The 13,169-nt window shown below is 39.5% G+C and overlaps 1 protein-coding gene across 1 annotated transcript in view; it reads left to right on the top strand.

Annotated features, from left to right (window-relative positions):
• The window catches only part of LOC149051215 (protein mono-ADP-ribosyltransferase PARP14-like), a 13,551-nt gene extending 1,410 nt beyond the window's left edge, over positions 1-12,141 (top strand). The window contains exons 3-9 of the mRNA XM_089207084.1: positions 4,544-4,753; positions 5,163-5,393; positions 5,739-7,051; positions 7,275-7,448; positions 8,282-9,692; positions 9,969-10,283; positions 11,016-12,141. Coding sequence (XP_089063210.1) covers positions 4,544-4,753; positions 5,163-5,393; positions 5,739-7,051; positions 7,275-7,448; positions 8,282-9,692; positions 9,969-10,283; positions 11,016-11,293 — 3,932 coding nt within the window. The 3' untranslated portion in view covers positions 11,294-12,141. The remainder of the gene's footprint in view (positions 1-4,543; positions 4,754-5,162; positions 5,394-5,738; positions 7,052-7,274; positions 7,449-8,281; positions 9,693-9,968; positions 10,284-11,015) is intronic.
• Positions 12,142-13,169: the final 1,028 nt, after the last annotated feature.

Raw genomic sequence — 13,169 nt, 5'->3', positions numbered from 1 at the left:
AATGACCACGAGTGGTTGTGGTCTTTACTTAAATTAAGGGTCAAATAAATTATACTAAAAAATTTGAGCCGTATACTTTTGAGCGTCATCATTACAAACGATAATTCGTAATAATAGCTTAGGTTTTAAAAGCCCCTCAGTCTCCTCCTCCAATCCTATCACCAACAGATACAGCTTGCTGAGAGTAAAAGGCTTAGTTTAGATCAAAACATATCTCTGGATCAAATTCCTAAAGTTCAAACAAAAAAAGCAGGATCATTGTTGACTTAACTCAGGCTAGAGAATTAAGAGCGAATTTTTTTTATCACCGCGTGGGAGGTGGCACATGATCGGAAAAATCACTATCCTCATATTTCGCTCAGAGATACCTTAGGGTAAGTCTATAAACGTGGTATAATTTTTTTGTTCAGAGCTGTTTTTATTTTCTAGAAAACCACCAAACACTGTATCGAGCCCCAACCGCCATAAAATGACCGAAATGAAGTCGACGAGTAGGGCAACAAAACCTTTATTCCTCAAAAGCGCAAAAGAAAGCGAGTCTTTCTGAATTTTACCTATTTGTATACGAGGTATTAAAAAAATGATTTGAATTTAATAACGGGCTTGTTGACATAACTATGAATTATTGGCGAATATTTGAAAATAGCCAAAATTTGATTTATTAAAAATTACATTTTGGAGCAGTTTTTCAATAAAAATTTTTCCTGCCTGGTATAACTCGGAATCACTTGAGATGAGCATTTTTACAAAGTGGAAAGAATGTTCTTTCCATGGATATAAAAATTAATTTGGGGCTCTTAATTACTGCGAAGAAGTAGCCCGGTCTATTTCGTGCAAATCGCAATGCCGCCATGTAAACAACCGCAGATAATTCAATTAGGCTTTTTATTATCGAAGCCATAATTCCAACAAAATCTCATCGCTTTGACCTATACTAGATTGTAAACTGGATTTCTTAGGCTCACCTGGCGAAAAACACCTTTCTAAGATTGGTTCCTTGCCTCAATCTTGTTATAAAGAGACTTGACAACAGCTTCGATAGTACAGCACTACAGGCGGTGTATACCAAATCACATTGAAAACATCTCACGAAGGTTCCTGCCGGAAACGTCGCATTGCTGGACAGTTATAACCATATTTCAGTTGGAACACTCACATTTTACAAGTCTTCCTTTCACAATAAGAATGGAAGTTTGTTTTTTATAGAACGAGCCAGAGCATCCTAACAGATGAAATGAATCATTGACGTTCGTCTTTTGCGATGGTGTCACGCAATAACATGTCACTCGAAAGGAGGCTCGGTTACCAATACGCTCTTATTTTCTTTCCTTCTTATCCCCTATTTTTTATTTCCGGGAAAAAGTTTTAAATCCAGAATTTAAAATTACCGTTGTTTGCATTTTTTAAGCGCGATACCACTCATGCGTCACCCTAGACTGCTAAATGAATTAGGTATATGTTACTACAGCATAGAGGAAATTTCACTGCATTAATTTTTAACGACGTAAAAAAATGTGTTATCTTATTTTGTAAATTGTGACGGCTTGCAGGGTAGACAGGTGCAGGAGTGGAAAAATTAAATTGGGATTAGCTCTATAAAATACTCAGCGCTAAAAAAATAAATTAGATTAGGCACAGTTTCTAACCATATAATGAGCGTCGCGCCATAAATTTTCCAAAGCAAACTAAAATGGTGTTTTCGTTTGGCCGCCGATATTTTTAAGAGGTAAGCGTACCAAATGGAAATCAATTGCTCCTTTCAAAGATTAGTTGGGGGATGCTGCTCCCAAGATAAGCGAAGTCGAGTTGCAGGAAAAGCTTCTCTTATAGTCCCTATGCGCTTATGTGAGAAAGACATCTCAGCACACAAACAGGCTGTGGGCGTGAATGATGTTGAATCGGAAGTCGATCTCATTTTAGCACGGGCATCGCTATTCAAGTTGCCTTCCAATATTTCGGTATCTCGATATCTCCGTTCATCGTAAGCAGCCTTACGTGAGCAAGATCGAAGCCCTTTGTTTTAGCTGTACCTGTCAGCAGTGACGAACTACATGTAGCTTGAATATTGGTTTCATTGACCAGGAAAACACCTAAAGTATATGACACTGTATTCTTTTCCTTTCTTTCTTTCTTTCTTCCTTTCTTTCTTTCTTTCTTTTTTTGCTTTATAAAACCCATTCAGTTAGCTGGTATGGAGGAACTTCCTGATTTCTTGAATCTCCGAGGGTACGCCGCCTCTGTCTTGTCGAGAATTCGGGATCTCAAAGAATGGCCGATTAATTGTTTGATTAAGGGACGGGAAACAACTTTTTCCGAGTTCGAGTTGAGAAAACTGTCACGTTTCTAGCGATGGCCATTATCATCGTAGCAATCAAGGTACAAAATCGAAAGGTTTAAATTGATGAGCACGCTATCGTAAGGAAAATTAAAAAACAACAACAACAACAACAAAAACCAAAAACAGAGATTGTGTAAGTCCAAAGCTTTAAAAAATGTAATTGTAATGACCTACAGTCAGGCGATATCAAATAACACGTAATGTCTCGCGGCCTGATACAAGCGGCCGACTTTGTGACTCGAAGATTTACGTTTTTAGTGAAGTTTAACGTTCAAAGTGCTTAGATAAAGCACGAAATTGTTAGTCTGTTGTTCTGTTTACATAGTCGGTAGAATTTTTCCAGTGTCATTAGAAAAGAACACCTCACCGTGGAACCTGTCTGCCTACCACTGAAGGTCATGGTAGACCTTATCGATCCACTAGGGACACGTAGGTGATGTATATAATCACGGAGCACTAGACAATTAACTTCCAGTTGTTTTAGATAACTGGGAAGTTCGTCATTTGAGAGGTTACGCATGACGTTTGTTTTTCCCGCGAACGTCAAAAATTCAGTTTCTGTCGTCTGTCTCTAGGCGTGTGTACACGGAATTAAGTAGGTTTGTGTTTGTCGTGATGTGTTATTTTATTTTATTTTATTTTTTGTGCAGGATTTTTTTAAGAATTCCATAAATAGGTAACAAAATGAAAGGCAAGCTTGCGTTTGCCGTTTGCCGTTAAACGTCATGCTTAAAGTACCTATTGATAAATAGAATCTTTGCAAGCGCGAAGTCGTGGAAATAGAGTCGATAACAACGCATGTATAGTCAGTACCAGGGGGTGACTAAATTTACGAAAACGTCAAAAAGTAGTTTTTCAGAATGGCACTGATTCAAAACAGTCAAAAGAGATCTACAGCGTTTTTTAAGTGAATTCGCGCAGGTTTTTGTTTAAAACATAACACTGACTAAGAAATAAATATTAGTTGGCCCTGCACTCGGTACAGCGATGTCTGCAGACGAATGCCTGTCTGGGTGTCCTGTGCACGTTTAGCGTGATTGCGTGACAAACATGAGTGATGTCACACGACTTCGTTGGTGAACATCGTTGTGCCATTTGGGGAGCCAAACGTTTCTTAACTGAAACTGTAAGCAATCAAAGCATCTTGGTTTATCGTGCTAAAAAGACTTTTGTATATACTGGAGTTGTATGGAAGCAGAAATAAGTCAAGAGTTGCGATGGTTTGCGATGATTTATGAACAGCTCCGAGTATTGTAAATGGTCAAGCCGGACGTTGTAAATACTTTTCAAGTGAACATGGCGATTTGAAACAAAAATAATGGAAACATCACTCTTTAATCACTGCTTTCAGAAGGTAAGGGTAACATATTGAGTTTCTGATAAAGCACAGCTCAAAGCGGTAAGATTTTGCGGAAATTATGGCTTCGATAATAAAAGAATAATTGGATTATCTGCGGTTGTTTACACGGCGGCGTTGCGATTTGCACGAAATAGATCGGGCTATTTCTTCGCAGTAATTAAGAGCCCCAAATTCATTTTTATATCCTTGAAAAGAACATCGTTTCCAATTTTCAGAAATGCTCATCTCAAGTGATTCCGAGTTATACCGAGTAGGAAAAATTTTTATTGAAAAACTGCTTCAAAATGAAATTTTTAATCAATCAAATTTTGGCGATTTTCAAATATTCGCCAATAATTCATAGTTATGTCAATAATCCCGTTATTAGATTCAAATCATTTGTTAATACCTCGTATACAAATAGATAATATTCGGAAAGACTTGCTTTCCTTTGCGCTTTTGAAGAATAACGTTTTTGTTGCCCCACTCGTCGGCTTCATTTCGGCCACTGTTATGGCGGTTGGGGCTCGATATAGTGTTTGGTGATTTTCTAGAAAATAAAAACAGCTCTGAACAAAAAAATTATACCACGTTTATAGACTTACCCTAAGGTATCTTTGAGCGAAGCATGAAGGTAGGGCTTTTTCTAGGCATGTGCCACATTTTTTTGATTTCACGCGGTCTCCAGAAAAATTCTCTCTTAATCTCTTGTTGAACTGTAGCATCAAGAGATTTTTCAATAAGTTTTATTCATTATACCGGCATTATGTTCAATGCTCCGTAACTGTGGCATCATGCCCAAAATTACACTGGCATAATTTATCTAGCCCTACTTAAATCGTTGGTTTTCCTCCTCACAACATCAGCACAGCGCATTTCCAGTGTGGTGGAAGAGGGGCCTGCTGATCAGTCTCAATTTGAAAGAAATAAAATACTCATACGAGGGCTGAGTGTGAAAACTTTCCCGGACGGACTGGTGAACTTTATCGAGGCAAGGAGTGGCGGGAAAGAGGTGAAGGACGTTCAGATGCTGAAGAATGGAAAAGCCTTGGTCACCATGGCTGATGAAATCAAAGGTAAGTACCTTTCAATTGAATTTGGAGAGTTAGCAGGAATTTCTTTATCGTACTTCGTTGATCCGTTCGCGAGTTATCGGAGATGAAAGCTCGCGCCGGCTCAGTTTCATGCTCTCAGTTTTAAGCGATGAACTTACTTCAAATTATATGAAATTAACTTTCCATTGATTAAAACTGTTTTATGTTTAACTAGTGCCTGAAGAATTAAGATGCCTTATTTTAGGTGTCCCACCATTTAAAGACAGTACGATTTTCTTCTCCAAACAATCAAAATAATCCAGATCAAAGAAATCAATTTATTTGGGAATTGTACAAGTAATTCAATGAGTGTTGTTCCTCTCAGGAAGACTCCAAAAATGGAGATCACACAAGACAAACATTTATTGAGAATTTAATCTGTTTTCTTTAGATTTCACAGAAATAAAGACTAAATGCGAGGAAAGAGGTCTAGATGATGCAAAGGTTTCCATTCAACAAGTCCCGCTTTGCAAAAGCATCCTTGTCACAGGCTTTTCAGACATTACGCATGATTTTATAGAACTGTACTTTGAGAGTCCTCGAAACGGTGGGGGTCCTGTGGAGAAGGTTGACTATGTTCCTAAAAGTGGTCGAGCTGTGGTTGTGTTTCAAGACGCCAAAGGTCTGTAACTCATTGATCTCTAAGATATAAGTAATTCCTTCAGGCACGAGTAATCGTCATCTGATCCTCATACATGTGTAGTAAATATTAGTTGCACTGATTTGAGCTTTATATTTGACAAATCAGTAATTGATTAATTGATGGATTGGTTGTTCATTTATTTGATTGATCGATTGATTGATTGTTTGTTTGATTGCTTGATTGATTGGTTGAACTATTCTGCCCCAATAACCCCATCGCTCTAAGTCTGTGCGTCTCTCTCAAGTTAAAGTGTCATGAAGTGTTGTGAAACGACAAACAACTTCCTCAAGGAAATTCTTGACACTTAGTTGCTTCAATCAACAGATATGGAAAGGGTGTTAACCAGACATGAAAAGAAACCTCATAAGTTTGACAAAACTCAGCTGTCAGTTAAAGCTTACCGAGAGTTTCTAGAAGACGATGACGTTGATGGAGCCGAGGATTCCGGTGACATAGAAGCTACTGCAATCGGGGTCAATGAATCTCGAGTGAGCCAGAAGACTAAGGAGATCCGAAAAGCTTACTTTAAGAAGAAAATTTCAGATGTTCCCGAGGAGCGCTTAATTTTGCTGCAGAAGATAAAATTTGCCGAGAAACTCCAAGAAAAGAACAAGGATTTGAAGATCAAGTTTGATATTGAAGGTGAAGAAATATATTTCGAAGGTCCCCAGCCGCAGTTTACTGAAGCAACCACGAAGTTCTATCAACAAATGGCTAATATGGTTGAGAAGAAACTGACTTTATCCGGCAACATTCTGGAGATTTTCGTCTCAGATGAAGGGCTACAGACTGTGAAATGTGAGTTGGAAAGAAATAACGTGGAAGCAGTGTTCGTTGTTGAGAAAGACGCTACCATAGTGGGGTCCTCAGCGGCGCATGCAGACAACGCGGCGAGGCTCGTGAACAAGTTGACGGTAGAAGAGAAAATTGAAGTGGACGAGAAAAGCAAGCATTTTTTGAAGTCATCTAAATGGCTGAAGTTTTGTCACGAGATGAACAAAACGACTGCCCGTGTCCGTAGGAACAACTGGAATGATGTGTACGTAGTTGGGTTTCGCGATGAAGTGACCGAAGTGATAAAGAAGTTAAATATCTTTCTTGAAAACAATTGCATTAGGGAAGAACGTTTTTTGTGCACGTCTGATTTTATGCGAAGGTATCTTCTTGAGCTACGTCAAGAAGATCTTCGCACCATAGAAAATCAACTAAAAGATTTTGTAGTGAGTATTAAAAGGGGAAAAGACGATGATGATTTTATTATTTCTGGAAACATAGAGGGTTTGAATCGTGTGGGAGAGAAGCTCGACGCTCTGATAGATTCTATTGAGTTGAAAACCTTTGAAGCGAAACAGCCAGGCCTTCGAAAATATTTTGACAGTGGAAAAGGAGACCAGCTTGTAAAATCGGTGGAAAAAGATCAAGATTGTGCCATAGAAGTCAAGAAAAATTTAGGTCGAGGAGGAAGAGACGAGGAGTTGCGCCTCGAAACCGTATCCGACGCTTCTACCTCTTCAGGCGACAGCGATGATGATGCTGAGGATGATTACCCTACTATCAGTAAAACTGACTCGTTTACCCTGGTAATAGCTCAAAGGCACAGAGTGTCCTGGAAACCTGGAGACATAGGGGCAGAGAAGGTAGGATTGACACTGATTTCTATACAAATGGAGAATATCTCACGGAAATACCTTTGAGGATCATGTTGGTATATGAATCGATTTTAGTTCTTCACTTAGCTCTCGTCTGCTCTTAGACTGTGGTTACATTATTCAACGTCTCTCTTATTGAGAGTGCCACGTCTGATAACGACAACAGTCCACCATTAATAAATCATCAACATTTTTTGGTTGTGTATTTCAGGCTGAAGTACTTGTCAGTTCTCTAGGAGCATGCGATCAAGCAATCATTGATGCCGGTGGTCCTCAGGCCGCAACCCCCAACGTTGGTGACATCACTGTCTCAGGCGGTTTTTCCTCAGTCAGTCATGTGATTCACACTCAATGTTGTAAGTGGAACGACGGTGGAGGGGAGCCGGTAAGGACCTCTCTTAAATACATCGAAGGGTAATCATTGTTTATATTTGCTGTAAGATTTTGCTAAACGATGTTGGATGCCCATATGGCGAAGCCTATCCATTCTCTTGTAGGTTAAAGCAACTGGAGACTACTCAGGCTCGATTTTAGATATTTCCGATGTAGTTTACCTCACTCCTCTCCGAATTCTTCGAGAATGATCAATCGAATATTTAACGGCAGGATTATTGCATAATGTAACTTGCAACTTCTAATATCATATGAAACTCCTTTTTAGAAATTTTGTAGAATTGGTAAGAGCAGAGATTTTGCTAGAAAAAAAAAACAAATTGAGATGTGAAATTTCACTACTAAACTACTTTCTGTTAGGTTGTTATCCAAACATTTTTGATCCTGATCCCAAAAGAAAATGCTATTTGTGTAAACATCCTACCTGGGGCCCTCTCATTATCCTCTGAAAAATGTTAATAAAGTTCAAGGTTTAGGTAACTTTGATCCCCGGAAAACAGATTCCAGGAAGACTAAAAATAGCTTGAAAGGGATTCAGTTTTTTAATCTTTGTACTTTAAGGAGTGGCCAGTCAGTTTTTTCTCTTCCCATTATCAGTTCATCATCAACCAGAATGGTGACGGACAGAGGTAAAAAATATCAGCGAGGGGATATTGCATGACTTAAGGCCAAATTTTGACTGCCAAGTTCATAAGAAATGAACAGAACACAGTGTGGAGAATTTTTATTGAGATCACATAGGAATAAGGGAATTTACCAGGTCCCATCTTGCCACCAACTGTCCGTGCCACCAACATTCAACAACTTCTATTTCATCTGTTGTAGACGCTAAGGGCCATCGTTCAAAAGTGTCTGCAAACAGGTGAAACGCTTGGAGCCAACTCCGTTGCATTTCCTGTCATTGGAACTGGAAACCTACAATTCCCACGTGATACAGCGTCGAGAATCATGTTGGAAGAAACAGTCAATTTCTGCCGAGCCAACCCTGATTCTAATTTACGGGACATCCGATTTGTTGTGTTTAACCAAGATCAAGCATTAACTGCCGCCTTCAAACAAGAGATGGAAAAACTGCAACCCAAGCAAATTGGCAACTCACATTTGACAGTCGAGTTGGTAAATGGTGATTTGACTCAAGAGAACGGTACTGATGCTATCGTGAATATTCTGAGCACGGACATGAACATGAAGAACGCCGGAGACCTAAGCAAAGCCATAGCAACACAGAGTGGTCCACTTGTGCAACAAGAATGCAACCAATTGGGAAAGCAGCCTCCTGGAACAGCGATAATGACCAGCGGAGGTAATTTACAAGTACCTCATATTATTCACATCATTCCAGGCTCCTCAGATAAGCAACATCTCCAGCAATGTTTGGAGGAGGGTCTTAGTGTGGCGGATGGCAATAACTTTCAAGCGATCTCAATTCCGTGTGTTGGCACAGGAGGATACGGCTTAACCGGAGCGGACTCAGCCCAACTGACGTTCAAAGCACTAAACGCATTCAGCGCCCGCTGTAAAAATATTCAAAAAGTAAGAGTAGTTGTGTTCCAGGCCTCTATGATGCAGGAGTTTCTACAAGAGCAGAAACAACCAGTGCAAGATATTGAAGAAGACAGTGACTCAGAGAACGCAGCGGCTAGGCAAACCAGAAGACGCGGACATAGGCAGGCACTAGGCCAAAGGGATGAATATTCTGTAAGAATTTCTGTGATTGGCAAAGACAAGGTGGGCGTGGGAAAAGCCGTGGAATCCTTGAAGAAAGGTTTCTCTGACGCTTGTACAATAGAAGAAGTCGAATGTGACGTCGTCAGTCAGCTTTCCGATAAGCAGAAGGATATCCTGAGAAGAAAGGCTAAAGACTGTGACGTCAAACTTGAAATTGAGGGTGACGCGGAGCGCATTGTCGTTTGTGGTGGACCAACCGAAGTGGCTGGAATAGTCGGGGAGATCTGGAAAGAGATCAACGAGAGGATGAAGAAGAAACAGGAGAAAGAACAAGCGAAGTTGCTTTCAAAGAACGTAGAGTGGAGCTATGAAATACAGGGCATAAAAATAGAGTTTGCTCCGAAAGCAAATGCCGAGATTGAGTTGGCCCACAGCAGAGATGAGCACACAGTGCAAGTTTCTTTACGCGCAGAAAAGTTTGTCATCGACTTGAAGGGAAACTCTGGACGTGGACAAACGTCTGGTGAACAAATAACACTGACAAGAAAGGTGAAGGGTGCTGATGAAGGTTAGTTGCTATGCATCTCTTTTGATGAAGATGTTTCGATAAGCTTAAGTCCGTAAGAAAGGACTAAGAGATATTTCATGTCCCAAGGAACGTTTAAGGTTATAAACATGTTGTACAGATTGGGAATATTCAGAAAAGCTGCCCTATAATGTCTCTCATGAGCTTCCTTGTTGATCTTGTTTGTGTCGTGCTTGAAAAATATACTTGGATGTTGAAATTTGACCTCGGTAGATGGGTTTTCACTTCAACATTCTAATCTTTTGGTCCTTTCTGTAGGAATTCCTCTACCAAAGCACTGGGCACCAATGCCCGGGCATGACTCTACAGTACATAAAGTAAAATTGCACCCCGGCTCCCCTGAGTATCAAGATGTCGTAGGTAAGTTTCAAGCTACAGCCGGTGCGTTAAAAGTTCAGAAGATTGAACGCATACAGAATCCTCATCTGTATCAGTCTTACATGGTAAGAAAACAGAAAATGGATAAAGATATTGGAGGAAATTATGAAAGAGAGCTGTTTCATGGGACGGATGCTAAAAATATCAACCATATCAACACACAAGGATTCAACAGGAGCCTCTGTGGGGCTAATGGTAAGTCATTGAAACGTAAGGAAACCTTTAATCATCTCGTCACGGGGTCGGATTAAGGAAAAATTTCGTTTGCGTATGAGAAATCGATCCTCAGGCCTTCGGATTTCCTCGTTCCAACGCTCTACCATTGAGCTACAGACGCTTTGATGAGCAGGGTATTCAAGTTGCTAAAATGTAGCACGCCTTCCACATACTGCTAGGATCATTACTTTCGAAAGCTTCGCGTGAGAAAAAGGAGCATTTAAGCAGTATTTTCGAGCGATTGGTCCTGAGTAGTTAACCTTTTACACCCTAACATCAGTATGCATATTCTCCATACTGTTCTTTAAACATTTCCTAAGGTGCTGAAACAGAGAATTTGTTCGCTAATCAAAAGGTTCCTTCTTTGGTGACCATTTCCTTTATTCTCATGACCTTAATGTGTGATTTAAGATTGTTATTGTAGGGAGAAATTAGATGCTATTCACTCTTAGGGTTTAAAGGGTTAAAGCATTTTTTTGGCTGAACTGATGGTGTTTTGGCCACAATTATTTGCATTTATTTGTCTGCCTGTCCTACCAAGTCACTCAGACGTTGCACGAGCTCTGGCCGAATCACTATTTGGAACCAAATATGGTAATAAAAGCTGTAATAATATGAGGAGAATCCAATTGCCTTTTTCATAACAATTAACTTCACCGAATGTATGATTTGTTGGTACTTTTTCTCTTAATTAAGCATTCTTTTTTTCAGGCACGGTCTATGGACGCGGTGTTTATTTCGCTAGAGACGCTCAATACTCTGTTGGATTCGCTGGGGGTGGTGGTTATGGAAGTCGCCACATGTACCTTGCCAAGGTCCTCGTGGGGCAGTATTGCGTTGGAGATTCTTCAATGATTGTGCCTCCACCGAAAAATCCATCGAAACCTGAAATTCTTTACGATTCTGTGGTAGATGACCAATCAAGCCCCAGCAAATTTGTTGTTTTCTTTGATAATCAGTGTTACCCTGAATACCTTATAACCTTTTGAAGACCACATGGACCTTTACTCAGAAAACAACAGAGTCAAAGGCCAAAAAGGCTTGAAATGCTTCATAGTTTAACTTAGTTTATCAGCTAATAGTATATAAATTGCAGAAAATCGTTATCCTTCGCAGTAGGGAACATCATATAAATGTTGGTAATAGTTTCTCGATAGCATTCTTTGCTGTCTTAACTAAAGGCTTATTCTTCATCCTATAAATTGAATCGTTGTCCCGTTTTCCCGCTTGGAAAAGCAAAGAGTTCTGCTGTTCTACAGTTAAGTTTTCATAACGGTATTTTCTTTTTTATCGCCAGATTGACAAATAATATATTTTTTTGCATCAATTTTCTACCCAAGAAAACTGGCGAAAGTAGAGAACTTCGAAAAACATGCGTACCTTTTTGCTGCGCTTGATGAGAAATGACAGTGAAGTCGCTATGATTACAGTTGATTTATGGTGTAAAAGATTCACTGGAAAGATTCACTGGAAATTCACTAGAAAGAGTTCTACTGTTCTCCAGTTAAGTTTTCATAACGGTATTTTCTTTTTTACCGCCAGATTAACAAACAATATTTTGTTGCATCAATTTTCTACCCAAAATAAAACTTCCGAAAGTAGTGAATTTCGAAAAACATGCGTACCTTTTCGCTTTTTGAGAAATGACAGTGAAGTCGCTATGATGACTTTTGATTTATGGAGTAAAAGATTCACTGGAAAGAAACCTATACTAGAGAAGCATTTATTATTTAGTTGGCAGCCAAAAGCTTGGTCAGAATTGTGGTGTAGTATTACCAACGTTTAGGTTTCACGAACAGGTTTATTTACTGAAATAAAATAGAGAAGGAAAAATGAACGTGTTGGTTTTTTTTCGTCTTCAACTAGTGGCTCTGGGGCAATATCTTAAGTTTTTCGCGATGAGCGAAAGTCCTACCAGCAGATAAGAACACTCAGTCGAGGACCTCCTATTCAAATTTCTTTAACTGCAGTTTAAGTCTTTCGAGCAGAGTAACCCTTGTTCTTTAAGAGAGAGCGTGCGACTGTAAATATTGCGTGATAAGCAAGCGGCACCACTTGTCACGAATATTTTCGCGCCAAAACTGAATGGTTGACACTTTGTAATACCAGCATGCAAAGGAAGGGAATCTTTTGATTCCAAACTTACTCCTTATCGGCTTTAAAGCGGTCCCTATCTGTTTCTGCCAACCTCAAAAGAAATCAGCTTTTCACAGGTAAATACAGGCGTATAACATAAGGTCATTCATCCACCATTTTCAAAACAAATTTAAGTGTATTTGTATACGTAGTTTGATATCGTGTAATGATTCACCTCTGTAGTTATAATACTACTGTGACCGATTCTGCAATTATAAACCAAAATATCTAGATATCTATATGATAATTGCTTTGCAAGGGGACTGTTTAATTTTTTTTTCCACATTTTGTACCGTCCCAGCTATTCAGCAAGCTCATCCGAGTTAAAGCACGTGTAACAAAGTAAATCTTTTGTCATCGCAGTTGCCGTATGGTTTTTCAGGCCACCGCAAGGGCGATGGTCATTACACAGTCAGACTTCTCGAGGTATTTATAAACCTTCGCCAAAAATTTTTTGCTGACCTGAGACCGATGGCGAACTATCGGGGTAATATTTTTCTTAGATATGATTATGAGACAGATTTTGACCTTTGACTTCTTTACTTCACCAGCACTGCTGCTAAATCTTGCTATCAGCACTAGCGTTGATATTTTATATTGAAGTTGATACTCTGCCTTTGCCCGCTGATTTATTGTAGTGCAGCAACCTATCTGATCATTGCGTTGTCATTTGCTCTCTTTACAAGGCTATCTGATCGTGTATGAAGGAAAGTTTGATAGGAGAGCCAG

This window comes from Pocillopora damicornis, chromosome 1 (genome assembly GCF_964200805.1).
Source record: "Pocillopora damicornis chromosome 1, jaPocDami1.2, whole genome shotgun sequence".
Classification (NCBI taxonomy): Eukaryota; Metazoa; Cnidaria; class Anthozoa; order Scleractinia; family Pocilloporidae; genus Pocillopora; species Pocillopora damicornis.
This window is presented reverse-complemented; position numbering and strand designations above follow the sequence as displayed.